This window comes from Saccostrea cucullata, unplaced genomic scaffold, assembly GCF_032062105.1.
Source record: "Saccostrea cucullata isolate Sc308-1 unplaced genomic scaffold, CSIRO_AGI_Scuc_v1 ctg816, whole genome shotgun sequence".
Classification (NCBI taxonomy): domain Eukaryota; kingdom Metazoa; phylum Mollusca; class Bivalvia; order Ostreida; family Ostreidae; genus Saccostrea; species Saccostrea cuccullata.
The window spans coordinates 138900-165305 of NW_026927602.1; the positions used below are offsets into that span (position 1 = coordinate 138900).

The 26406-nt window shown below is 34.1% G+C and overlaps 3 protein-coding genes and 2 non-coding genes across 5 annotated transcripts; 3 read left to right on the top strand and 2 right to left on the bottom strand.

Annotated features, from left to right (window-relative positions):
- Nucleotides 1-1396: 1396 nt before the first annotated feature.
- On the bottom strand, nucleotides 1397-3275 carry LOC134274935 (uncharacterized). The gene has a single exon (XM_062757179.1). The coding sequence runs from the start codon at nucleotides 3273-3275 to the stop codon at nucleotides 1608-1610; it is 1668 nt and encodes a 555-aa protein (XP_062613163.1). The 3' UTR covers nucleotides 1397-1607.
- Nucleotides 3276-3982: 707 nt separating this feature from the next.
- LOC134274927 (uncharacterized) lies at nucleotides 3983-6314 on the bottom strand. The gene is made up of 2 exons (XM_062757169.1): nucleotides 6275-6314; nucleotides 3983-5071 (listed from the first exon to the last, which is right to left on the bottom strand). The coding sequence occupies exon 2, from the start codon at nucleotides 5065-5067 to the stop codon at nucleotides 4093-4095; it is 975 nt and encodes a 324-aa protein (XP_062613153.1). The 5' UTR covers nucleotides 5068-5071; nucleotides 6275-6314; the 3' UTR covers nucleotides 3983-4092.
- A 1360-nt stretch (nucleotides 6315-7674) lies between these two features.
- Nucleotides 7675-20055, top strand: LOC134274936 (zinc metalloproteinase dpy-31-like). The gene is made up of 7 exons (XM_062757180.1): nucleotides 7675-7711; nucleotides 7945-8139; nucleotides 8268-8398; nucleotides 8731-8855; nucleotides 9122-9243; nucleotides 19150-19268; nucleotides 19932-20055. The coding sequence occupies exons 2-7, from the start codon at nucleotides 8122-8124 to the stop codon at nucleotides 20053-20055; spliced, it is 639 nt and encodes a 212-aa protein (XP_062613164.1). The 5' UTR covers nucleotides 7675-7711; nucleotides 7945-8121.
- On the top strand, nucleotides 9418-9491 carry Trnas-aga (transfer RNA serine (anticodon AGA)). Its single transcript has one exon. It is a non-coding gene; the product is annotated as a tRNA-Ser (tRNA).
- Trnas-aga (transfer RNA serine (anticodon AGA)) lies at nucleotides 9706-9779 on the top strand. The gene has a single exon. It is a non-coding gene; the product is annotated as a tRNA-Ser (tRNA).
- Nucleotides 20056-26406: the final 6351 nt, after the last annotated feature.

Sequence of the window (26406 nt, forward strand, 5' to 3'; positions counted from 1 at the left end):
TACCTGAAGCACATTTGCAGCTCTGTTCTGAAGCCATTAAAATGCTAAAGCGAGTGTTTGTGAATAGAGCATTTATTACATTACAAATGCCAAATAAAATGAAAAATTTTACAATTTCAGAATGTAGCAGAAGGTGGGGTGCAAAAAATATCCCACACCTTGACACAAGAAAATCAGTAATCTGAACAATATAATAAAAATGTGCATGGAGGTTTGAAGGGGGGTGGAGGAGGGTAAAATTTTCAAACCACGTTTTTTGTAGCCAAGCGGAATTATGAATATGGGTTAGGCTAATAGCCGTAAATACAGGGCGCTTGGAAACTATAACCCGGAAAAACCCCTCAAGACCCAAACATTCATACACATTATTAGTAATTCAAAATACAAAAACTTTGAGCATTTAGATCCCATAAATTCCTTTATATACATAAATACACTTATGTGCTCTTAAATGCGGGCAATAATGAACAACTCAGTTCGTATGTACATGTACCTGAAGCACATTTGCAGCTCTGTTCTGAAGCCATTAAAATGCTAAAGCGAGTGTTTGTGAATAGAGCATTTATTACATTACAAATGCCAAATAAAATGAAAAATTTTACAATTTCAGAATGTAGCAGAAGGTGGGGTGCAAAAAATATCCCACAAGAGGGACAATGAACTTATAGAGAAGGGTCCCTCGCCCCACCCAAAAATGTGCTTCAGTTCAACATGAGTATGATAATAAAACAAATAAATTGATATAGGGATCAATGGAATACTTAAGAGGAACAGTAATCGATTCACATTCAAAAATTTTTTATAAAGTTTTGTCATCTTGTATTATACACATACTCATCATACTAATTAAATATTACTGTTAAGTTATAGACCATACTGCATAGAAACGAAATTTTTGTTCTTACTCAAATAATCCTCTGTTTCAATTCCCCTTGTTTTATCCTGCCCATAAGGAACATAGCCTTGTCCGAACAATAACTAAATATAAATATATACAAATACATGAATATTGTGTGTTAAACGATAACACAAAATCAAGTATAGTAATCAGCATGTCCCGCTATATATAATGCACTAGATGGATAATGGAAATGATCCATATAAGAAATTCTAACATATAAAACATACTTGGCTTAGTAAGATAAAGTTCCACCATCCACTCACAGGTTGAAAGTTATTAACATATGTACATAATCATTACATATCTTGTAACAGAAAAAATGACAAGAAACATTAACAATCCTCCATACCAAAAATCTTGAGTGCCGCCTCAGACAGTCACCCAAATCTAATAAATTTTCCGTACATGTTAATGTAGCTATAAATTAAGACAATCAAACATGTTGCAGTGTAACTTTCTCATCCATGATAAAAAATATGACGCCATGAAATTACCCTAAAACATTATACATATGCCAAATTATGAGATTATTGAATTAAGAATTTATTACCTGGAAAGGGATGCAATGAAAAGAGATGAAAAATGCTTCAAACAGAATCCCCCTTCCTTCAAAATACAATCAAGTGACCAAAAATAAAGGATACCGCCTCAGACAGTTATCCTCTATATTTGGAGCTTCTAACCTCTTCACAAAAACATGTTAACACTAAAATGTTGGAAACATTGATACCCTAATGTATCTCTTAAATGACTCTGAGTGCCATCGTCCCATGACTCTTATTTGTGAATCTGAAAAACCCTGTAAATGTGCCTGGGTTGCTGCTCCTATCCTGAAGCTGTGTGCTTTAAATGTGTTAGAATCAAGTTTGGAAAATTTTAGTGCTGACCTCAAAACATCACAAAATTCTGTACGCGAGATGGGTCGTCCTGATCTGTAGCAAAATAGGGCTCCTTCTTCTGCACCTCGCACCTCCAAATAATTTCTCATAGCTTGCACCGGACAAAAGCTGCATTTGGGTTGGGGATTTATTTCCAGCTGGACAGGTTTTTTACCTAAATTATGTTTGAAGTTGATCATTGTAACAACCATGCGTACTTGTTTTTTGTCACGGCTGAAAGAAACATTTCTTCGAAGCAACAGGTTTGGATTTGAGCCAGAACGAACTGTGATTTCTCCCACTCTTAGAAAAGCATAAAATGCTAAAAGAAACATCGCCATGTACAAATATTCTTGGTACTTAGAATTGGCTACATGTGGTATTGCCACCAGGAGCTTCCCAAGGATATCCAAAGTAATTGGTTGTCGGACATCTGAAGAATTGACAAGCCGTTTTGCCCCACTTAACATTTTCTTGATCAAGAAATGATTTGATAGATCTGGGGCATTTGTCATTTTGAAATAGTAAGCCAATGCTGCCAGGTAAGTTGATATTGAGCTTGGTGCTTTTCCTAAACTGAATAGGTATGACACGAAACAAATAACCTGTCCAAGGGATATCTCCTTAATGCAGTCAGTCTTGTAATAACTCTGAATAAAACTACTGAAACAATTTAGGGCCTGCCTGTACAATTTCTTTGTGTTAGGAGCCAACGCTGCATCTATTAAACTACATGCTGTGCTTTGGAGAGTTGCAAAAGATGGATTGGTATGCTGGTGGGTTTGGCCCATATCCACGGACACTTCTTTGAATTTCTCGATCTGTAAGCGTGAAAGTAAGTCTGGTAAAATATTGAACATTCCTGGGATGTGTTCTGCCGAAAAGAGAATATTGTATGTCATAAGTGCCAAAACTAATCTTCTCACCAAAATCATGATTTTTGAATCTTTTGATGTTTGCGAGTTCACAATGTGAACAACTGCTGCATTATCCGAATGGAATATGACACAAGAATTCTTTAAGTTAGAACCCCATAGTTCGACAGCTAACACAATCGGGAATAATTCCTTGAGGGTAATATCATAATCCTTCAGATTTTCTGGCCAAGACCCATAGAACCATTTCTTTTCAAATACAGCTCCAAACCCCAGAGAACCTGCTGCATCAGTGTAGAGATGAATTTGTTTCGATGTCACCCAGATATGTTTAAATAATAATGATTTCCCATTGAAGTGATCTATAAATAATGACCAGGCAGCCAGATCACGCCTACTCTCTCTAACCATGTCTTTGTGGTGGTGAGGCTTTGAAAGGCCTTTTGTTAGGTCAATGAGTCGCCTTAAGAATGTACGCCCAGGCACGATCACTAGACAAGCAAAATTAAGCAGTCCTATCAAGGACTGAAGTTCTCTAAGGGTAACCTTTCGCTTAAATTTCATTGAATTTATAGCTTGTTTTAATTTCTCCAATTTCTCACGCGGCAACCTAATCTCCATAGCCAATGTGTCAATTTCAATACCAAGAAATACCAAGTTTGTAGTTGCCCAAGAAGTCTTTTCTGCCTTTAAAGAAACACCTAGACTTTCACATGTAAGTTTGAAAACATGTAAACTTTGATTACATATTCCCGATGCAGGTGGACCAATAAAAAGAAAATCGTCCAATATATGAGTTATGTGAGGAATATGCCCCTTAACCTTTCCAATCCATTCTAAGGCCGTAGAAAATGTTTCAAAAATAGCACAAGAGCTCGCACACCCCATTGGCAAACATTTATCATAAAAGAAGAGACCATCCCATTGAAAGCCCAGTAATTCATGATCTTCTTTTCGAATGGGTATAATCCGAAAAGATGATTCCACATCTGTTTTGGCCAAAAGGCAACCCTTCCCTATCGAGACAATAATATTTACAGCATCATCTAGAGTAGCATATTGAACTTTTGTGAATGTATCCGGAATAAAATCATTGATTGAATTTTTTTCAGGAAAAGATAGATGGTGAATAAGTCTAAATTGACCCTGTTCTTTCTTTGGTACAACACCAATTGGTGAAATTTGAAGATTTTCAAAAGGGGGTGAAACAAAAGGCCCGGCAATTCTTTGAGCATCAAGTTCTTTCTGTAATTTGTTGCAAACAACGACTGGGTTACAAATGGCAGAAGAAAGATTCCTAGATGATCTGAAATATCTCGGACCGTGATAGTGCAAGTCGAATCCATATTTAAATCCTGAAATCAAATACTCAGAAATAGTTGCGTCATAGCCTAGTAACAGATATTGCAATACATTAGCTATAATAGGGGTCACGACCTCATTGGTGTTTTGCTGTATTGCCTGAGGAAAACTGCACTGGGCTTTTACTAGTTGTTTGTGCTCTGCACTTTGTTTTAGGGTGGTTTCTCTTACATCCTGTACAAATGTGTTCGAATCTGCAGTTTTCAGTTTTGCAACTTCCATCCCTATTATATTTCCAGCAAATTCCTTTGGGGTAATGTTTTCTCCCCCCGGATTTTTGTCCAAACCTTGATCGAAAGGGACGAAAGGGCTGGTTCGCTTCCTCCCTAGATCTCTGAGCCTGAAGAATGAATTCAACATTTAGCTTCCCCCAAGGAGTACCCCTGTTTTGCCTGTCCATCCTAATTTGTTTATCATATGTTTGCCAAGAAACATTTCCAGATGATGCCATATCACGAACTGTCTCCGCGTGTTTTAATAGATTTGGCGTTTCGTTCGGAAATTTTTCAGTGTAGACAGAAAGGAAACGCAGAAATGCTGTTGTCCACTGGAATATGGTCTTAATTGTTTGTTTTGCCCTTTTGGGTACTACCGAGAGGTTAGTGTTCTCCCCTATTTTAAATGTGTAGTCATTATTTTCGGTGCAAGGGATTAAATTGTTAGGGAGAAGAGCTGCAAGGTCAATATACTGATCTTCCCATATCTTTTGCTTAAGCTTTTGTGGAATCATTGCCGAAATAGGAGTTGACCAAGTGGAAGTATCTATTGCCTCACTTGAGGCATATTCATCATTTGACCCCTCAATATCCTTAAAGGTAATCTCTGAGTCGGACTCACCGTCACTATCAGAAGCACCTCCCCCTTGGGTATCAGTGGCTTTGTTCCTTTCATCAATTGCTTCCAACACGGCCTCGGTGATTTTCTTCACCAACACATCCTCTTTAGCTTCACTGTCTACCTCCTGTGCTTTTCTCGTCTTTGCTCTTGTGCCTGTAGTACTGTTTGAAACCTCTGTACTCCTTCTCTTGGCACCAGCTTTGGCCCTAGGCATTTTCCTGTAAAATACTTTGTAAGCAAAGCTCTATATGACAAATTAATAGATGTTCAGTCTGAAGTTTACCATTGAAAATGCAATGCTTGCAAAGGATTTAAAACATACTTAAATAGAAGCTTATGAAAAAGATCATTTCATTACAATGATTATTGTGTTAATGTACTTATATCAATATTATAATATATATATATGTATATATATATATATATATATATAGGGCATAACAACACAATGGTGCCAAACCATACATGGAAACATATAGCTTAACCATATAGAGCTACAGCACTGATAGCCCAACCATGAAGGGTAACAATTTATGTAATATACTTTGGGAATACCTGTTTAAAATAACCCATGAAACTTTCATGAAGAATCTTATGGTAAACAATGAAAAACATGGTAATCGACTGACGTAACATTTACCAGGTGAACAACCAATGACATAAAACCTAAGAGTTGTAGATAAACCTATGTCATTTAATCGCACTTCCTGACATCCCAACTTCCCTGATAAAACAATGCACAAGCAACCCCATTTTACCATAACAGTGTAATTTGTATTCAATTTTATAAAACCACTTGTAGGCTTTTAAATGCCGAAACAACTGAGGCCCTAACACTATTGTAATATTTTGGGTACCCGTATGTTTCAATTAGGTGCACACCATCTTCACAGTACACTATTTCTTTATTTTCCTGTGACCAAAATCCTGAGTGCCTCCAGAATCTGACACCCGAGCCAAAATCTCTTCCTAGCCTATCATTCAAAAGCCTATTAACCACATCTACCCTGGCATTGAACCACTCAACGTCTACTGAAAATCTGCCAGGTTTACCTGGTGGTTTTCTATGAAGAATTTGATAAACACATACCCTCTGCACTCCGCGACCCCGGAGCTTATCGGTGAACGAAACTATTTTTTCAACCAGATCGTAAACTTCAACATCCAAGTTACACAAATCGTTCGAACCTATCTGCAGACACACTACAGCTGGTTTAAATCTATCAACCTCTCTTAAGCCTCTAACTGATATTCTATCGATTGTACAGCCCGAATATCCTCTGCAAAAATCTTTCTGTTGTAGATCCAGATTAACATGTAACTGCTCAGAACGATTCATAAACCGCTGTAAACGAACTATAAATGAATGCCCGAGAATCAAGACACTATCCTGCATGATTTATACAATTATGAATACTCACAACACAATGTAAAACTTCTAAACTTTTCAAACCACGTTTTTTGTAGCCAAGCGGAATTATGAATATGGGTTAGGCTAATAGCCGTAAATAGAGGGCGCTTGGAAACTATAACCCGGAAAAACCCCTCAAGACCCAAACATTCATACACATTATTAGTAATTCAAAATACAAAAACTTCGAGCATTTAGATCCCATAAATTCCTTTATATACATAAATACACTCTTTCAAAAAATTATTTGAAAGTTTTTATCCATAATCTTTTTTACTGACTTCACGTGGTCTTTATATAAAGGATAGAATGAGTGTATTGTAGAAAGATTGTTTTTAAGGGACTCCGACCCTCAGCCAGGAAGGACAATTCTTTAATTTATAATTTAATTCAAAAAGTCTTTAAATTTAGCTTTAAAATTAAATATTTTCCTGCAACAATTTTCATTATATGCCTCTCAATGTGCTTCAAGGTTCTTTGCAAAGCTCCATAAATCACTTCTTATTTCATATCATCTTAATAAACATTGGTATCTAAAATGTTTTCTCCGGATAAAAATTTCTACTTTTAATTAGACCTTTTTGAGAAGTTCAAAGAATCTTGAAGCACATTGAGAGGCATGTAATGAAAATTATTGCATGAAAGGATTTAATTTTCAAGCTTCATTTAAAGACTTTTTGAATTAAATTATGAATTAAAGAGTTGTCCTTCCTGGTTGAGGGTCAGAGTCCCTTAAAAAAATCAAAACATAATTCAAATATTAAACCAGATATAAGCATTTCGCAGTCATTTTTATCTTTTAAAATGGTGGAACGTTTTTATTGAAGCTTAAATGGTGGTAAGAAGGATCCAATTCCTTTCCCTTTTTTTTCTTTTTTCTCTGATTCTAATACAGTTAATTAATTTTCATTCAAAAACTTGCAAAGATTAGGAGCTGTTGTAATCAGGAGGACAACATTCTAGGAAATTGTTCTTCTTTTCCTTACATTTTTAGATCCTCCAAGCAATATGTAAATGAATGTCCCGAACACAAGCAATTCTATGCAATATAATAAAACAAATGATATAGTATGTTGTTTCATTAATGTTAAACACTTTGTTTTCCTAATAGGCTCCTGAACCAATTGATAAACGAAAAGTGTACAATATTCCAAAGTGGACTTTCCCCATCAATTACCGATTGCAAATTAATTCTTCAGCACACAGTAAGAAATAAAACTATTTATTTTTTTAGATTTTGCAACGGCTTGCAATTTTTTTTAGAACTAGTTTAGATAGTTTACAACAAAATATATCAATGTATTTAAATGAATAATGATGGATAAAAAATGATTCATTTGTGTGAAAGGCAAAATTAAATACATCCTGTTATTTACAGAATGAATTTTAAAAACAATGAACATTTTCTGGTATTAACGATATAAATCTCCAAAATGGTTGTAAATACGTAAGTCAAGCATTGGGCTTTTTATTTCATTTATCATACGCATGAAAAAAATCCCAGAATATCTCTACCCGTAACTGTTTTAATATCTATACCGATATGCTTTAAAAAGATTATTTTAAAAAGTTATTTTTCTCAATCTCTTTTTCAGAAAAGGTCAATATGATTTTATGCGATCTTTTGAATTCGATTACTGAAAGTATTCTCTTTCACTTTAAACAAAATTTCCATTTTAGTTAGGAATAATCCTCCATGAGATCGGACATGCCCTGGGTTTGTGGCACGAGCAAAGCAGACAGGACAGAGATACCTTTGTCTCGATAATAACAAACAACATTGCAAGTGGGCGAGAAAACAATTTCTTGAAAAGACCCGGAGTAACCTACGGAACACCATACGATTACGGATCAGTCATGCACTATTCTGACAGGGTGAGGGAATCTTACTTTATTGATGGGAAATGATAAAATATAATAACAATTATATATGATGGTTTTAGAAATAGTTTGATCAATTAAAAGATTTTAGATAATGCTTACTTAAAATTTTATCATGACAGGCTTTTGCAAAGTCGGCCGGGCTTAAGACAATTGTCGCCAAGCAGAGCGATTACACAAGGACAATGGGACAAAGAGTCGGTTTATCATTCAATGATATCAGAGCTATTAACTACCACTATTGTCAGAGTATGTGAGACCTAAAAAAATCTCTATTTTATGATGTTTTTCTTCATTATTTTTACACAAGAATGCCAGTTACTTTTTTTTTTACTAAAGCTCAAAATATAAATCTGAAATTAGCGAATGAATGTCAGACATTCATGCTGAAACAGTCAAACCGATAAAGTATTTTTTGAGTTTTTTTCTTAGTGTTCCTTTGCCATGGTTATGGTTATATTCCCTTGTATGCAAAACACTCTACAATTGTATGACACAAATGACGACAAAAAAATCCATGTGCATTTTTGTGCAAGATATTTTCCTCCGGAATTAAGTATAAAACTTTTTTTCAGTAGATGGTAGATGCACCGGGGGATTGACATGGTCATCATGTAGAAATGGTGGATACCGGGATCCCAGAAGTTGTGGACGTTGCAAGTGCCCGGATGGTTGGGTTGGACAGTATTGTCAGTATCCAAAGAACCCTGGTAAGATGTTCAATCTTCATATGTGTATAAAACATAATATCAACCTTAATATATTTTCGCAGCAATCTTACTTACTGATAATTTTTCTCTCCTGATGATTGGAATTTCGTTTTCATTTTGCAAAGAAAGGTAATTCAACTAATTTGTTATATTGTTGTCGCTTTAGTACCTATGAACTTAAATATACAACGTTAATCAATATACTTTGACAACGATTCCATTTTTCTTAAAGCACATAATGTAATATTCTATTCATCTGAATTTAGCGACTGCTGGATGTGGAAACAAGTATAGATATGCCACATCATGCTACAGATACTTAAATACACCTGGATACTTCTTTCCTTGGAGGTACACAACCAACGCGGAATGTACTTGGAAAATATTGGTAAATGTCCCTGTTCATAACATTCCTTTATTCCCAATTGTAAGCTTCAATTTCGATCATCATATCTCTTTTAAAATTATTTGGAAAATAAATATAGAATTCGATGTTGATATAGATGAGGTTAAACCATGGTATGATTACTTTTGTAGGAAATTAGGCTGGACTGAGGACATCGGCCTGGATAGCTCAGTGGTTAGAGCACCTGACTAGAAATACAGGGGTCCCGGGTTCGATTCCCGGTCCAGCCATATGTTTTCAATATATATGTATTTATGAATTTTCAATGTATGTTTACTCATTCCTCCTTTCCATACTACAGATGGTGCCGTGGCCAACCTTGTTCAGGCAATGTATAATTACTAATGTTAAAGTCCTGACAAGGTGAACTTGAGTTGTGTCTTCGGGGTCGAAGACTATTTAAGGAAGGGGGAATGTAGGAAATTAGGCTGCACTGAGGACATCGGCCTGGATAGCTCAGTGGTTAGAGCACCTGACTAGAAATACAGGGGTCCCGGGTTCGATTCCCGGTCCAGCCATATGTTTTCAATATATATGTATTTATGAATTTTCAATGTATGTTTACTCATTCCTCCTTTCCATACTACAGATAGTGTAGGAAAACTGGTTTTTGTTTACAACCAAATTGCTTACCTTTTCATCTTTACATCTTTAAACTTGATTGTTAAGAGTTTTTACCTCATTATTTTGGTGCTATTTCAACATATTTATCTTAAACACAACGCGAAGTCAAACACATGTTACCCGGTTCTCCATTTGTAAACAATATTTGTCACTTCCTGTATTGTGTATTCACATACCTTTGTAAAGTTCGCTCTGATTGGCTAATCGGCGTTAAGTGAATCCAATAGTTCAGTTTGATATAAACTTATCGATTCATTGATTTTCTATTGTTCAATAAAGTATAAAAGGGCTGTCTTGTCCTTTCCTTACTGGAGTCGTCCGGCAGAACACTCCGTACAGGTACTGTTTCAGCACCTCACCTTTTCTCTGCTACTTTCACTTTGAAATGTATTTTGATAACTGAGTCCTTGACTCATTCGGAATTTATGTTCTAAAAAGTTTATTTTTGGAAAGCAATTAAATTTCTTATTTAAACTAAATATTTTTGAATTATCTTTCTTCTAAAAATTAATTAGATATTTTTGAAGCATTTTTCAACTAAAACTTGAATTTAGGAGAACTGGTAAAATTATTTATTTAATTTATTTCTGGAAAATATTTATATTTTCCAATTTAATTTATTTTGGTGCTTTTTGACAAAGTATTCATATTTCTGAGATTATTTTTGTATAGATATTTCATATTATATATTTTCCTTTTTGGGAGTTTGTTGTTTCAATTTCATGTTCATTATTCCCATTTTCTCTCATTGTTGTTACCGGTAATTCATCTTGTTATCATTTTTGTTATCATCTCTCATCATCAGAATCATGCTTGTTATATAAATTATTGAAATTTAAACCTGACTTATGTTGTTTCTCTCTGTCATAAACACATCCAGTGATTCGAATGACTGTGGTATGTAAGGGATTCATTGCTCCTGCACAAAGCTAATGAGTAATCTAGCACGGCCTTACATTTAATAGATTATTCAGTAGCCGCGGGGGCGTGAAACACTCTTCCTTACTACATTTTGGTGCCGTGACCAGGATGTGTTTCTTATCATGACAGGGAGACAACAAGAAATTAGAAAAATGTTCAGAGAGAAACTCTTTGATGATGATGAGTCTTTGCTAGGTGCTTCAGGAGAGAAAGATTCAAGAAACATTAAATCCCATGAAAAGGTCAAACATGAGAGTGAAATACTTGAACTTACAGAAACTATTAAAGATTTGGAGAGGCGTTTACAAGATGCTTTGAAAACTAGTAGAACAGAAGACAAGTATTCAGAAACAAAACCTAAAGAGCATTTAGATTTTCGCTATGAATCAAAATATAAGCCTTTTGAGTCTAATCGACACAGTACACCAAAGGTCAGTGACTTCAATAGGCCATTATTTGCAGAATCAAGGGATGCTAGATCATCATATGATTCAAAGTTTGGGTTAACTCAGTCAGGGCTCAGAGATGAGATGTTTTGTCAAAGAGTGGGGAACACTGGATCAGTATCTGATCCATCCTTCCTTAACAGAACAAGGTTTAGAAGTGAAAACCAAGGCCCACAATTAGGGAATGCTGGATCTGCATTTGATCCAACCTTTATGAGTGCCTCCTCTCACTTGGGTAGATCTGGGTACACAAATTCAAGGCATGTAAATTTTGAAGATTCAAGACCAGAATATTACTTTACACCAGGTCATGCAAACAATACACAGACAGATTTTCCATCTCACTGGTATTCCAGTCATTCTGTGCCAACACAAACATCTCATGCACCTACCCTGCAATCTTATGCACCTCCCATGCAATCTCATGCACCTACCATGCACAAAATAGTTGAACCAGACAAGTTTGACCCTAACACCACAGACTGGACAGACTACATGGCATATTTTGAACATGTTGCACACTGGAATAGGTGGAATGATAGTGAGAAAGCACAACGCTTAATCATGTGTTTGAGAGGTTCTGCACAAAAAGTGCTTAGTGAGTTAACATATCATCAGTGTACAGATTACACCACTCTCACACAAATACTCAATCAAAGATTCAATCCACAAGAGAGAGAGATAGTTGCTCGTTGTGAGTTTAGAAATAGAAAAAGAGAGACAGGGGAGACAGTTGCACAGTATGGGTACGCACTTAAAAGATTAGCTCAGCGTGCTTTTCCCAAAGAGCCCAATACCTCCCTTGAAATTCATGTAATTGACCAATACCTAAATGGATTGGGACATCATGAACTCAAGAAACACATAACCTTCAAACATCCTCAAACATTGGAGCAGGCCATATCCTATGCCTCTGAGTTTGAAGCAATTGAAGGGCCCTTGGATAAAATCAGAAAGCCCACCTGTAGTCCTGAATCTGAAAATTGTGAAAAGGTTCTAGCATTAAAACAAAAGAGCAAGACAGTTGAAGAGAAAGAGGATTTAGAAAGAATTTTGTCCAGGTTGTTAGATGAAAAGCTAGAAAAGTTAGTGAAAGAAAAATTAGACAGTGAGAGTAGCAAAAGTAAATCTCCTCCTCAAACCCTCAGTCAGTACAAACCTTTTGATAGAGAGAGAGAGAATGATCAGAGAAAACCTGTCAGAAACATTGTGTGTGATTATTGTGGGAAAGTGGGTCATGTAGAAAGTAGATGTTTCTTTAAACAAAAGAATGAGAGTAATCCTAAAGCTCAAAAGAACACAGGAAAAGTTAGTGCCCTTTCTCAGAGTGAAATGTCGGAAAACTAGATGGGGCTGGTCTTATGACCGTGAGCTCAGCCCTTCCTTTAAAAATAAAACAAGAACAAGAAAATCGGTCATCTACACTCAAGGAGAATGATACAGTCGATGATGGGAAACCTGCAGAACATAGGGTTAAAGTGTCAGTAGGCAATGCCTCTAAAGCTTGCTTGTATTTAAGGGTTAATGTTAAACAAAGACCTCTTAACATGTTAGTTGACACAGGGAGCCCCTTTTCCATCATTACAAAAGAACTCTTTGAAATATTTGGTGTTAAGCCCCAGAAAACAGATATCAATCTCACCTCTCCTGATGGAAGGGAGATAACTGTTCATGGAAAAATCAATGCTGATTTAGAAATTGTAGGAAAGAAAATTTGTCAAGAGTTTATTGTTGCAAATTTAGACAATGTAAATATTTTGGGAATGGATTTCCTAGAAAATACAAATGCGTCTATCAACATAAAGAAGCAGGTTTTGAAAACATCTTTGGGCCAATTTAAGCTGTTCAAGAATAACACAAACAGCTGTGCTCGAATTCAAGTTGCTGAGACTGTATCAGTTCCTCCTAAATCAGAGTTTGTTTTTCAAGCATGGGTTGATAAACCACTGAATGGGTTGGGACTGATAGAACCTACTAAAAGCCTTACAAGTAAGGGTCTTTTTCTAGCCAGGTCTCTCTGTGACCCAAGTTTGGGAGCGGTGACTGTATCAGTCCTAAATACTAGAGAGAAGCCTGTAACCCTTGAAAGAGAGAGCATTGTTGGTACCCTAGGGAGTGTGAGTGAGATTGTAAGAGATCCCAGTACACACAAGGATTCTCACACTGACAAACATATAGACAAAGATCTTCCAGAGTATTTACAACCTTTGCTAGATACAGTTCACACAAGTTTGACAGAAGAACAGAAACTCAGACTCTCACATCTCATTCTTGAATACAAAGATATTTTTCATGAACCCAGAGAAAAGTTAGGTCAAACAAACATAACAACACACAAAATCAATACAGGTGACCACACACCTATCAAAATGCCACTCAGAAGGTACCCCATGGTTCAAAAACAAATAATTGACAAAGAAATTGATAAAATGTTGGAAGATAAAATCATTGAACCCAGCAATAGTCCATGGTCTGCAAACATTTGTTTAGTCAAAAAGAAAGATGGCACACCAAGATTTTGCATAGACTTTAGAAAATTGAATTCAGTGACTCAAAAAGATGCCTACTCTCTTCCTCGCATTGACGAGACATTAGATACCCTTTCAGGTCAAGCATGGTTTTGCACTCTTGATCTTGCCAGTGGCTATTGGCAGATCAAGATGCATGAGCAAGATAAAGTTAAGACAGCATTTACATCACATAGGGGGTTATTTCAATTTACCGTAATGCCCTTTGGGTTAACGAATGCACCCGCCACTTTTGAAAGGCTTATGGATTCCATCTTCAAAAATCTAACCTTGAAAAAATGCCTTTGTTATTTAGATGATGTAATTGTTTTTGGCAAAGATTTTGACACCACATTAGAAAATCTGAGTTTGGTTTTTACACAACTCCGAATGGCAAATCTGAAATTAAAAGTCAAAAAGTGTCTTTTGTTTCAAAAGAAAGTTCCATACTTAGGTCATATTATATCTGAAAAGGGGGTTGAGTGTGATCCATCAAAAATAACAGCTATCAAGAATTGGCCAGAGTTAAAATCTAAAAGGGATGTCAGAAGTTTCTTAGGGTTAGCTGGCTATTATCGCCGCTTCATTCAAAACTTTTCAGAAATTGCAAGTCCATTGACCCAACTGACCCGCAAATCTGTAAAATTCAAATGGGATGAAAATTGTGCAAAGTCATTTCAAAAACTTAAAGAATGTCTCATGTCATCTCCTATTTTGGCTTTTCCTACTAATGAGGGAACATTCATCCTTGACACTGATGCAAGCAATTTTGGGATAGGAGCAGTACTAAGTCAGTTACAAAATGGTTAAGAGAAAGTGATAGCTTATGCCAGTCATACTTTGAATAAAGCACAACAAAAGTATTGTACAACCAAGAAAGAGTTATTAGCTGTTGTAACATTTTTGAGACAGTTCAAACATTTTTTGTTAGGCCAAAAGATCTTGTTGAGAACTGATCATGCATCTTTGAAATGGTTGAAAAACTTTAAAGAACCTGAGGGAATGTTGGCCAGATGGTTAAGCATAGTAGATACTTTCAATCTTGAAATTCAACACAGACCAGGTTCTAAACATCAAAATGCTGACAGCTTATCCAGAATCCAACAAAAATGTAAAAACTTAAAGTGTCCATGTTGTTATCCAACAGAAATTGAAAATAAAAACTCAGAAGATTCACCTTATGTTCTGTTAGCTCTACAGGAATCTGATTGTCATCTGGATTGTAATTCTGGACAAACCAATCTGACATCAGATATTACCAGAAATCCCAAATTATCAGTAGATCAGTTAGGCAATGCTAAAAATTTGGACTGTGAGCAGTCTAGTAGCCCTTTTAGCATTTTCCCAATGACTTTCAATGAAAATCTTCATGATCATGATGAAGAACCTAATTGGCTAGAGAGTTTTCAAGACAATGAAATTAAAGAAATGCAAAGAAATGATCCCATCATTGGCCCTTTCATTGAATATAAATTACAACATCAAAATAAACCAACCAAATCAGAAATGTCAGGGTTTTCAAGAGAAACAAAAATTTTGTTTTCCCAGTGGGACATACTTGAATTCCATAATGAAATTCTCTATCGCAAATACTATAGACAAGATTGTTTGCAAATGGTAGCCCCTACAAAAATTCAGAGAGACATTTTTGAAAATCTTCATGTTAAAAAGATTGCAGGCCACTTTGGCATTGAAAGAACTGTTTCTTCAATTAAACGTAGGTTTTATTGGCCTAGAATGGATGAATGTATGAAAAGATGGTGTGAGTCATGTGACCTTTGTGCTAGATGTAAGCCAGGTCCCGGGGTTGGAAATTCCCCCCTTCAGCAATTTAAAGTGGGTGCCCCTTTGCAATGTATAGCCATAGATATAGTAGGGCCATTACCAGAAACTGTAAATGGGAATTTATACATTATGGTTGTAGGGGATTACTACACAAAATGGAAAGAAGCCTTTCCAATTCGTGACCATACAGCCCTTACAGTAGCTGACAAACTAGTTACAGAGTTCATCTGTCGTTTTGGATGTCCAGACCAGATTCATACAGACCAGGGGAGGGAATTTGAATCACATCTTTTCAAACATGTTTGCAATCTTTAAGGTATTGAAAAAACAAGAACAACCCCTCATCACCCCCAGACAGATGGTCTCGTAGAAAGATTTAATAGAACACTTCGACAAATACTTAGTATTTTTGCTTCAGAAAATTTCGATGACTGGGATGATTTACTCCCATTTCTACTCATGGCTTATCGTGCTACTGAACACAAGAGCACTAAATGTTCCCCAAATCTTTTGATGTTTGGCAGAGAAATAAACTGTCCGTTGGATGTAATAGTAGGGAAGCCACCAAATGCTCCCAATGAAGAATGCCCTATCAAATATGTTGAGTGGTTAAAATATTCTCTTTTAAATGCTTTTGAAAAAGCAAATGTAAATTTAAAGCAATCTGCAAAAAGGCAGAAAACTGACCATGATAAAAACGCAAAATTTAGGAAAATTAGTGTGGGAAAATGGGTTTGGAGATGGTATCCTCCCAGTGCCAATGAAAAGTTAGGGTTAGGTTGGACAGGGCCATATTTCATTATCAATAAAATTTCAGATTTGACATATAAAATTCAGAAATCCCCTAATTCAGAACCAATTTCAGCACACATAGACCATCTAAAACCGTATTTGGGTTTAACAACACCTTCAGCCTGGAATACCCATGACATAAGTGTGGAAGTTTCCACTCCAACACCAGAAACATCAGAACCAAATACAACTGTACACAATGACTCCTATTCTGACCCTCCTGAAATTGCACTTACCCCACAACAAACTACAGAATTAAGAAGTAGGGCAGGGCGACTAATTAAGCCAAAGCAAATATTTAGTCCATCTTAATTAAAGTTCATGACTGTTTTAACTATGTGGTTTTTATTTTAATCATCACCTAGAGACATGTATAATGGATTTGAATAATTTCCAAATACATGTTACATATGTATATAATTAATGTACTATGCCTAATGTCATTGAATGTATCTTTATTTTTAAGTTATAGATGGATGTGTTACAGCTAGATGTTCCCATGGAGGAGATCCATACTTTGGATGATGATCTAAGGCCAGAATGGAATTCTGAGGGAATGACCTGCCCTGTGCCTAAGTGTTCCAATACTAACAGATTTAATACCTTCAGAAGTTTCATGGCTCATTGGACGAAAGTACATGTTTCCATAAAAAAAACTTAATAAATGTTCTGAATGTAAAAAACTTATCCAAACAAAACATAAGAGGCAACATGAACGACAACATTGTACAAAAATTGAGTTCACTATAATTACCGTCCCTAACAAAGAATATATTGATCCAGAACTAATTCTTCCTCCAAAATTCTCCAAAATTCAAAACATGCCTGATCATGAATCTCCAAGAAAAGTTGCCCAACGAAAAAGAAAATATGAAGCAGAAAAAGCCCTAGCGAACACTACCATTTTATCAGAAAATTTAGATCCAGATTTCAACAATTCCAGAGACGAAAAGCTATATTTCCTGGAAACGAACAACACAACAATTGTCACCCATCACAAAAACCCACGATGGTACAAAGATGCACCGGTTGAACCCCCAAGAACAAGGCAATAAATCAGATACTAAACATTATTAAGTTGAAGAGACTTTGATGTATTTGAAGTATATTGTTGTTATTTATATACCCATGCAAGTTTTATGATAATGATAATCACTCATTTTTCTTTTGTTGTAAATAAATACCCGAGTGATTCATGATATCAATTTAACGCAATATTTTTGTATGACTTATATGTAAACGACCTTATATTTTTTTTTATCGGTCATTGTATCAAGTATTGTATTTTTTTTCAGTTTTCCTTTGATGATTATTTAACACACAAATGTTTACACATTTGTTCCCCAAGGAGGGAAGAGTGTAGGAAAACTGGTTTTTGTTTACAACCAAATTGCTTACCTTTTCATCTTTACATCTTTAAACTTGATTGTTAAGAGTTTTTACCTCATTATTTTGGTGCTATTTCAACATATTTAACTTAAACACAACGCGAAGTCAAACACATGTTACCCGGTTCTCCATTTGTAAACAATATTTGTCACTTCCTGTATTGTGTATTCACATACCTTTGTAAAGTTCGCTCTGATTGGCTAATCGGCGTTAAGTGAATCCAATACTTCAGTTTGATATAAACTTATCGATTCATTGATTTTCTATTGTTCAATAAAGTATAAAAGGGCTGTCTTGTCCTTTCCTTACTGGAGTCGTCCGGCAGAACACTCCGTACAGGTACTGTTTCAGCACCTCACCTTTTCTCTGCTACTTTCACTTTGAAATGTATTTTGATAACTGAGTCCTTGACTCATTCGGAATTTATGTTCTAAAAAGTTTATTTTTGGAAAGCAATTAAATTTCTTATTTAAACTAAATATTTTTGAATTATCTTTCTTCTAAAAATTAATTAGATATTTTTGAAGCATTTTTCAACTAAAACTTGAATTTAGGAGAACTGGTAAAATTATTTATTTAATTTATTTCTGGAAAATATTTATATTTTCCAATTTAATTTATGTTGGTGCTTTTTGACAAAGTATTCATATTTCTGAGATTATTTTTGTATAGATATTTCATATTATATATATTTTTCCTTTTTGGGAGTTTGTTGTTTCAATTTCATGTTCATTATTCCCATTTTCTCTCATTGTTGTTACCGGTAATTCATCTTGTTATCATTTTTGTTATCATCTCTCATCATCAGAATCATGCTTGTTATATAAATTATTGAAATTTAAACCTGACTTATGTTGTTTCTCTCTGTCATAAACACATCCAGTGATTCGAATGACTGTGGTATGTAAGGGATTCATTGCTCCTGCACAAAGCTAATGAGTAATCTAGCACGGCCTTACATTTTATAGATTATTCAGTAGCCTGCGGGGGCGTGAAACACTCTTCCTTACTACACTTTCTCGAACAAATTTGATAACATCAAGTTTTAACTATTCCGTCAACTTGATTAATACATGGGACTCACGTCGAGAATTACCGGTCAACAGGAGATGCTTACTCCTCCTAGGCACCTAATCCCAGCTCTTAAATTTCTAGGGGTCCGTGTCTACGTTCACTTATTATTAATATTTATAGTTTTTTAGAGCTCGATTAATATAAGTTTTAGTAATATCATATTTCATGATAAAATATTGTAGCTTAAAGTTATTAGATCTTTTTTCCCCTTTGTATTTTACTCATGTTTTCCTATTCAATATCACGCGGAAAGGCGAAATAAATTGAATATATACACACCCATACATAAGAACAGCTAGTTATTAAGGAATGAAGACTTCTGATATTTATTCAAAATGAATATACTCTAGGCACCTTCAGGAAAACGTGTTCGATTCCAGTTCATTTGGGCCTTTGGTATTACTTGCAACACAAGATGTTTAGACTTTGTAGAGGTTCGTTACAAAAGTCTCTCTAATACTGGACCAAGGTAAGCCAATTCAAATAACTTTTTTGATGTTGACAATTACACTTACCGGACACTTGTTTTCTTTACATGTAGAATTTTGGAAAACAGTAAACATCTAAAGTTTAATTATATCTCTTTACATGTTTTCTTGTTCTTTACCTACAAACATTTTTTATGCTTAGATATACTTCGGAGAAATGAAATGTTATTGTTGACACGCAGCAATAATTTAATTTTAAAAGTATCTTTCATGTCTTATTTTTAACTTTAAATAGTAAAGAATTGACAATATATTCGCGGTGTAAGACTTAAAGTGTTCCCTCTGAATGCTTTATAGTGAAGTCCTGTACATTAAATAAATTTTTTCATTGTGATGAATGTCTTATAGTTGAAAAATGTCAAGAAAATTTACTCTAATAAAAATTAAAGTATGAATAATAAGCAATCAATATTAAGGAAGAAATATGAAATACATTGCTTAATGAACTACATTTAAGATCAATCTTATGTTCCAATTTGTAAATATTAATGAGAAGAAATTCAAAAAGAATACAATGTTGTATTTCTATTTCATATTTCAATTTATTTATATTAACATAAAAAAAAATTTAAAAAGGGAATACAGACCTTTTTAAAATTCTTCTTCTTCAATATGACAAAAATAAATTACATCTTTATATACAGGTTCTGCTGTAACACAAGACCCACAAGAATCTTCACCTCCACCGGCCGAGTGATGTTGATCCTATTTAGGACACACTCCAATTATGTATCAAGAGGCTACAGGGCAAGATTCAGATATGTCTAACTTACCTTTTTGGACATGCTTCTTCTTCATTTAATATGATCATAAATAGGTAGAGACAGTCGCCATTTTCAAATAGTATTTTATATATGGTATCTTTTAGTAATCAAGATCTTTTCAATATTTACGGAGACCTGACTATAGTGTCACTACCGATTTTGTCTCTTACAGAGATTTTTTTCTTTTTTATATATGTATAGACATAATATTGAAACATAAAACATTTTCGCAAACATCTTATTCATGTAAATTATTCTTTAATTTTTCGAATGACATGATTTGTGTGCTTATTTATAAATAAAACTTTATTTTATGTGTTGCTTTTATATGTAATAAAATGGATAATCTTTTATCTGTTTCTTTTACTTTCCATTTGAAACAGACAAAGTATGTAATAATGAAACATACAGTGATCGATTTCTAAAACTCGTAACAATACAATTATATCAAAAGCGCAGAAAACAAGGATCATTGAAAATATCAGCAGAGGGATCAGGTACCCAGGAGGAGTGAACATCCCCTGTTTTGCGTACGTTGTATATGTAAGTGTAAGTTGATGCTTATGAAATTTGATACATTGATGTCAATTTACACCAACAAACTTTAAATTATTTCATATAAGAACGTATTTGCTGAATGACAATGATAATGAGTAAATTTAAACTATTTAAGGAATGAAGCTTATTTCAAGTTACGTTATACGATATAACATAACTTGGGGCAGTTTACGCTTTATAAACCGCGAAGCGGTTTATAAAAAAGCGTAAACTGTCCCAAGTTATGTTATATCGTATAACATAACTTGAAATAAGCTCCATTCCTTATAATTTAATTTCAATATAGACAATAGACAATTATTCCATTTTTTCCTTCGGAAAAAAGGCTTCAAATATCGCATATTTTAAAAGTTAACGTCAAGCGGAGTAATACGCTTTTGACGTAACTCATTGTGACGTAGGCAAGTTATGTTATACAAAATGGATAAAACCGTTTAACCAATCAAATGACGTGATACAACTGAAATTAAATTATTTAACGGTAAAAAGCGGAAGAAATATTTATCTGCATTAATCATTGTGTTCCTCTGCATATTTATAATTTTTCATCCCCAAGAATAATTCTTTTTTAATTTTTTTTTCAAATAATGACCGCTTTGCTGAAATATTACTCGGTATTTAATATTTCAATATTTTATGAAATTAAATACCTTAAAACCTTGAAAATAAGCCGCGGCTTATTTTAAGTTTTGGTAAGAAATTGGGGACTTATTTTCAAAACCGTCTTCTTTTCAAATCGCGGCTTTTTATCAATACATAAATCTGGTTGGCAACAAGAACATAATCAAGACGTTTCATCAATTATTATAAATGATAATCGATAGATTGAGAACTACTTGCTCGATCTAAAAAATAGAATATCCAAGTAATCTTCCGTTAGAGTTAAATAAAAAGTGTTCAAGTGTCGTAATTCTGTGCACTAGCTTTTAAAAAGATGCGCTTTTAGCAATGGAGACTGCTTAAACGTACACCGTGAATGTAAAGAAAATTTATGACTACCTTATTTTCAAAACAGGCTTATTTTTGAGTAATTTTCCGTGCAAGAAATAGGTGGCTGATTTTAAAAAACGTCTTATATTTAAATCCGTCTTATATTCAAGGTTTTAGGGTATACCTTTTAATATCATTTCATGTAGATAATTTTATTTAATTTAGAGCTATATATAAAAACATTCAGTTGGTCAGCTTATGCAGATTTAAATATTATTTTAACTGCATACGTGTCTCATAGATTCGAATTATTAAGTTATATTTTGTCTGAGCTTCAATATTTTTAATCGGCAAAAATTTGGGCATTTGCTCTAGTGTTGTGGAGTAAGGATTTCATCCTTTCGTCGCAATTTCAAATCCCGTTGCCAGATGTTCATGATGTTTTCCAAGTTATAATGTTTTGTATTAATGAATGACATCTTAAGGATCAGACAAAATGTTCATCGAATGTATCTTGCGTATTTCCTCATTATGCCTTAAGTCATCCACGGGCCTAGTGGTTAGACATTGACGTCTAAAATCGTAGAGCAAGGAGTTTATTCTAACCTCGCTGGTTCGAATCCCACTGTAGCACGTGAGGACCGGTCCTTCAGGTGAGACCGTATAAAATGAGGTTCCATGTTCCAGTAGGTGCTGTCACGAAAAAGATCCCCATTGCTCAATGGCCGTAAGTGCCGAGTAGGGATCAGAATCTGTAGATCTCCACCGGCAATTGGTAACGTCTGCAGTGAAAACTTCTCGAGAGGGACGTTAAACAACAAACAAACAATTAATCATTCAATCATATTACATAAAAGTGTTAATAACTATCATGATATCGTGATTTCCGATCTTTTCGTAAGGAAATACACTGTATGCATATATTTAAACCAAGTCAAGAATTTGTTCAATAGGATTTTATAGGAAACATTACATGTACAATGAAGTTCTTGTGTCTGCCACTAGTGTGTGTCAAAGCATTTAGTTTATTAAAGTAGCATCAATCTATAAAATTTCGTCACATGTCTCCTTGGAAACGTTTAGCAAGCTCTATGACACATATAATAGCTATCACGATGCCTCTCGAAACATAGATACATAACTCGTTGGGACCTTGTTTTGAGAATTATCTTTAAAATAAATAGAGAACAAATCCATAAAAAAAGTGAGAATTTTGTCATGAACAAAGTTAAGAACAATAAGAAAACATTGCTTTGTTAATGCTGAAATGACAGGAAATAAGTTTAAATGTTATAGTGTAATGCTCAATAAAGAAATAATTCAAATATTTCATGTTATTTTGAACTTGATTTGGTTATCTCTCTTTGCACATTTTCTTTTGCAGATTTTTTTTAGGAAGCTAAACGCTTCTTATTATTTTTGTATGTATGGACACATATGTTAAGCAGAAAATATCAAAACCCAATAGTCGTATAAGAAAATTATGTTTCTGTCTCCCACATATACATGTAACAAATCAGAACCCCCTTTATGTTTTACAGGTCTTACAGCATATTTAAATAAAACGAAGTACTTGGTTATATCTGCAAAATATTGTTAAATGTCCGCTATTTCACTTGTGAAAATGAATTAATTTTGAATGGAAATGAACAACGATTAAAAAAATCAACACTTTTTTATTTTATGACATCTAGATTACAAGTGAAACGACGATCGTTTATAAGGAAACTAGCTTTTTCTATAGTATACAAACAAAAGCAAACGCAAATAGAAAACTGGTAATTAAATATCTTTTAATTTTACCATCAATCCAAAAATTAGGAACAAAAATGTATAGCATTCAATCCGAAATTAATTGTTTATCAATTGAATAAAAAAATAACAAAATTGTTGTAAAATTCTCATCTTAGTTTTATTGAATTTAGTTAGCATTTGAATAATCTAAATGATCATTACTACATACATGAACAAGGATATGGGTTTATTGTACTCTAAATATTCATTCATACGTAAAGTAGTATAAAGCTCTGCTAATGTTTTCATGAATTACTTCAGAACTGACTGACCATGAAATAAGTAATGTATAAAAATGAGAAATTGGAAATAAACCCATAGATTTAATTTACTATAAAAACCACAGACGCTAAAAGTTTAAAACTTTCAAATACATTTTTTGTCATTGTAGGAGGATATTTATATAAATGAAAAGGCTTTTAAAAGTGTCAAGCGCCTGTGATCACATAATATTTCGTGTATGATATATACGAGTACATGGAAGTAATTTTTAGAGTCATAAACTACAATATGACCCCTATTTTGTTAACTGTAATTTACCTCTTCCGTCATTTACTTTAATAAATGACATATTTCACTTATACGTGGTGCTATTTGTTTATGCCTGCTTTTAACAAAATGACAAACTCAGTTGTTTGGCAGGAGAACTAAGGAACATTAACTATAATTGATGATAAAGGTGATGACTCCAACTTTTCTATCGCCTATTGTCAACTCCCCTTATTTATCTATTGAGTAAAACTTCCAGTTGATACCAAAGAATATGCTCTAAATACAGCTCTGTGTAGAACGAGACGACCTTTTGTGAAACATGTTGACAAAAGTATCGTTTGAAGTAACAATATATGATCGATATCTTGAAAAATAAAATTATGACTTTTCCGAAATACGTAATTTTGAATGGTTTTTGAACACACAAATTATCATTATTTCATGTAGGTAAACTGCTATGTATACAATCAAAATTTATTTTAAAGAAAAATATCAAGTAGTCAACTTAAGCATATTCAAAAGTATTATTGATTATTGAGCTCCGGTCAATATTCTACGACAAGTAGGGTCATTTTTCGACTGTAGAAAAACATTCCAGACCAGTAATTCAATGACTTCACACACGTTGAAAAATGACCCCCATAGAAATTTGACCCCCTACTTTTTTATGCTATAACACCTAATATCTGTGTCTCCTGCTATATTTTCATACTTTCAAATGCAATTAGGAGGAATTTTTTATGTACTTTAATCCTTTCCAACATATATTTGATTGCATATCTTAATTGTAGCTTCACAATCAATGTATCTGGTATTGTTTTATTTTTGGCTCACAGAATCCCAATGAAAAACTTCAAGAGTACTGTACAGCAATATATTCAAGAAGTGGTGTGAATCAGATGTGGATACTCAAAAATTCCAAAGAATTTTTGGAAAATTTAAAATCTTAAGAATTTTCCAAAATCAACAGCTTAAGACTTTTTAAGTTTACACACAACCATTCCCCACGACAAATTAAAGTTCAGACTTTTTTATATCATTGACGGCTGCTTTTTCAGTAAAAATAGAACTCGCTAATTTACTAACCTGGTCATTGGTCATTTGCAAAATTATTTCGTTAAAACACATTCTGATTGCACACACTAGTACTCTGAAGTTGACATCAAAGATGCTTGAGTTTCTAACTGACAATATCTACGTAGTTTTTTGAGACCCGGTCTTCCAACAATCTATTGGAATTCCCATGGGTACCAATTGCGCTCCGTATCAGCAGACCTAATTTTGTATTCGTTTGTAGCAAAATATGTGCAAAATCGTATGCGTGGAAAGAAGAAAACACTTGCTGTGGCCTTCAAATCGACATTTAGATATATCGACGAATAATTGTCAATTAACAGTGGCTATTTACATTCCTACGTCGATAAGATATATCCTGGTATGCTAGAGATAAAATATACCACAGATTTTGACATATCTGTTTCATACTTGGATATTTTACTTGAAAAAAGACGGTATTTGTAATCTAACAACCACGCTATATGATAAACGTGATGACTTGAACTTTTCTCTCGTCAACTTCCCTTACTTATGCAGCAGTATACCTTCATCACCTGCATACGGAGTTTATATATCTAAGTTTTTTCGATACACAAGAACATGCTATACGTATTAACAATTTCGAAAACGAGGTTAATTATTGACAAGCAAGTTAATGAAACAAGAATATCAGTAGTCTCGTTTAAAGTCATCAATAAGTAAGATCTATGGCTGATACAATAACCTTGTCAGCAAATACAATTTATCATTGAGTCAAATGCTGACTGACGTTTTTCATACTAATTGTTAGTCCATTATTTATACACTGGATTGACGACGGATTTTTCCGTTATTTCCCGATCATGACAAGGAGCACACAGCGGGTGTGAACGGTTAGTAGGGGAGGCTCACTCCTCCATTGTACCTGATCCCACCTCTGATGTTTCGGAGGTCCGTGTTTGCTCTGCTCTTTTTGTATTGTGTAATGGACTTTGATATTGAATACTGTTCGTGATCTCCATATCCCTTCTTCATTGAGAAACATACATTTATGATTATATTTTTTGGTGATTTTTTTATCATTCAAAGGTTTTGTTCCGAAAATGGCATGATATGTTTCTGATAACCTTAAACTTTTCTCAAATCAAAAAGCACTGCATAGAAGCCAGAAAAGAAACGTAATTTAACTATATGAATTCAATTCCTTTAGCTTTTACCTTTCAACTTAGATATACATCTGTATGCATTATGCTTTAAAATACATACGTTTAAACTACCTTATGGCACTATACTTTTTCCTGTATATAGGGAGAACGGGAAATACCATACACATCGAGAACGTTCTTATAATGATATTTTTAAAAATCCTCTAAAACTAGCAAAAATTTACATCTGAGTGAATAATAGTTCAACGCTCAAAGATATCTATAAATTCAAAAAATACCTTATCTTTTTAACACTTTTTAGCCTACAGACACCTGTCAAATGGTTGCTGTAACATACCCTTTCTTCTGAGATTTTATTGACACTAACTTTGCATATAAGT

What these genes read in the sequence shown, in the direction of transcription:
- LOC134274927 (XM_062757169.1), bottom strand. Translation starts at nt 5,067, where the DNA reads ATGCCTAGGGCCAAAGCTGGTGCCAAGAGAAGGAGTACAGAGGTTTCA.
- LOC134274936 (XM_062757180.1), top strand. An exon ending in TCAGTATCCAAAGAACCCTG is followed by an intron (nt 8,856 to 9,121) that starts GTAAGATGTTCA and finishes ATCTGAATTTAG; the next exon opens with CGACTGCTGGATGTGGAAAC. An exon ending in CTCTCTAATACTGGACCAAG is followed by an intron (nt 19,269 to 19,931) that starts GTAAGCCAATTC and finishes CTTTATATACAG; the next exon opens with GTTCTGCTGTAACACAAGAC.
- LOC134274935 (XM_062757179.1), bottom strand. Translation starts at nt 3,275, where the DNA reads ATGGAGATTAGGTTGCCGCGTGAGAAATTGGAGAAATTAAAACAAGCT.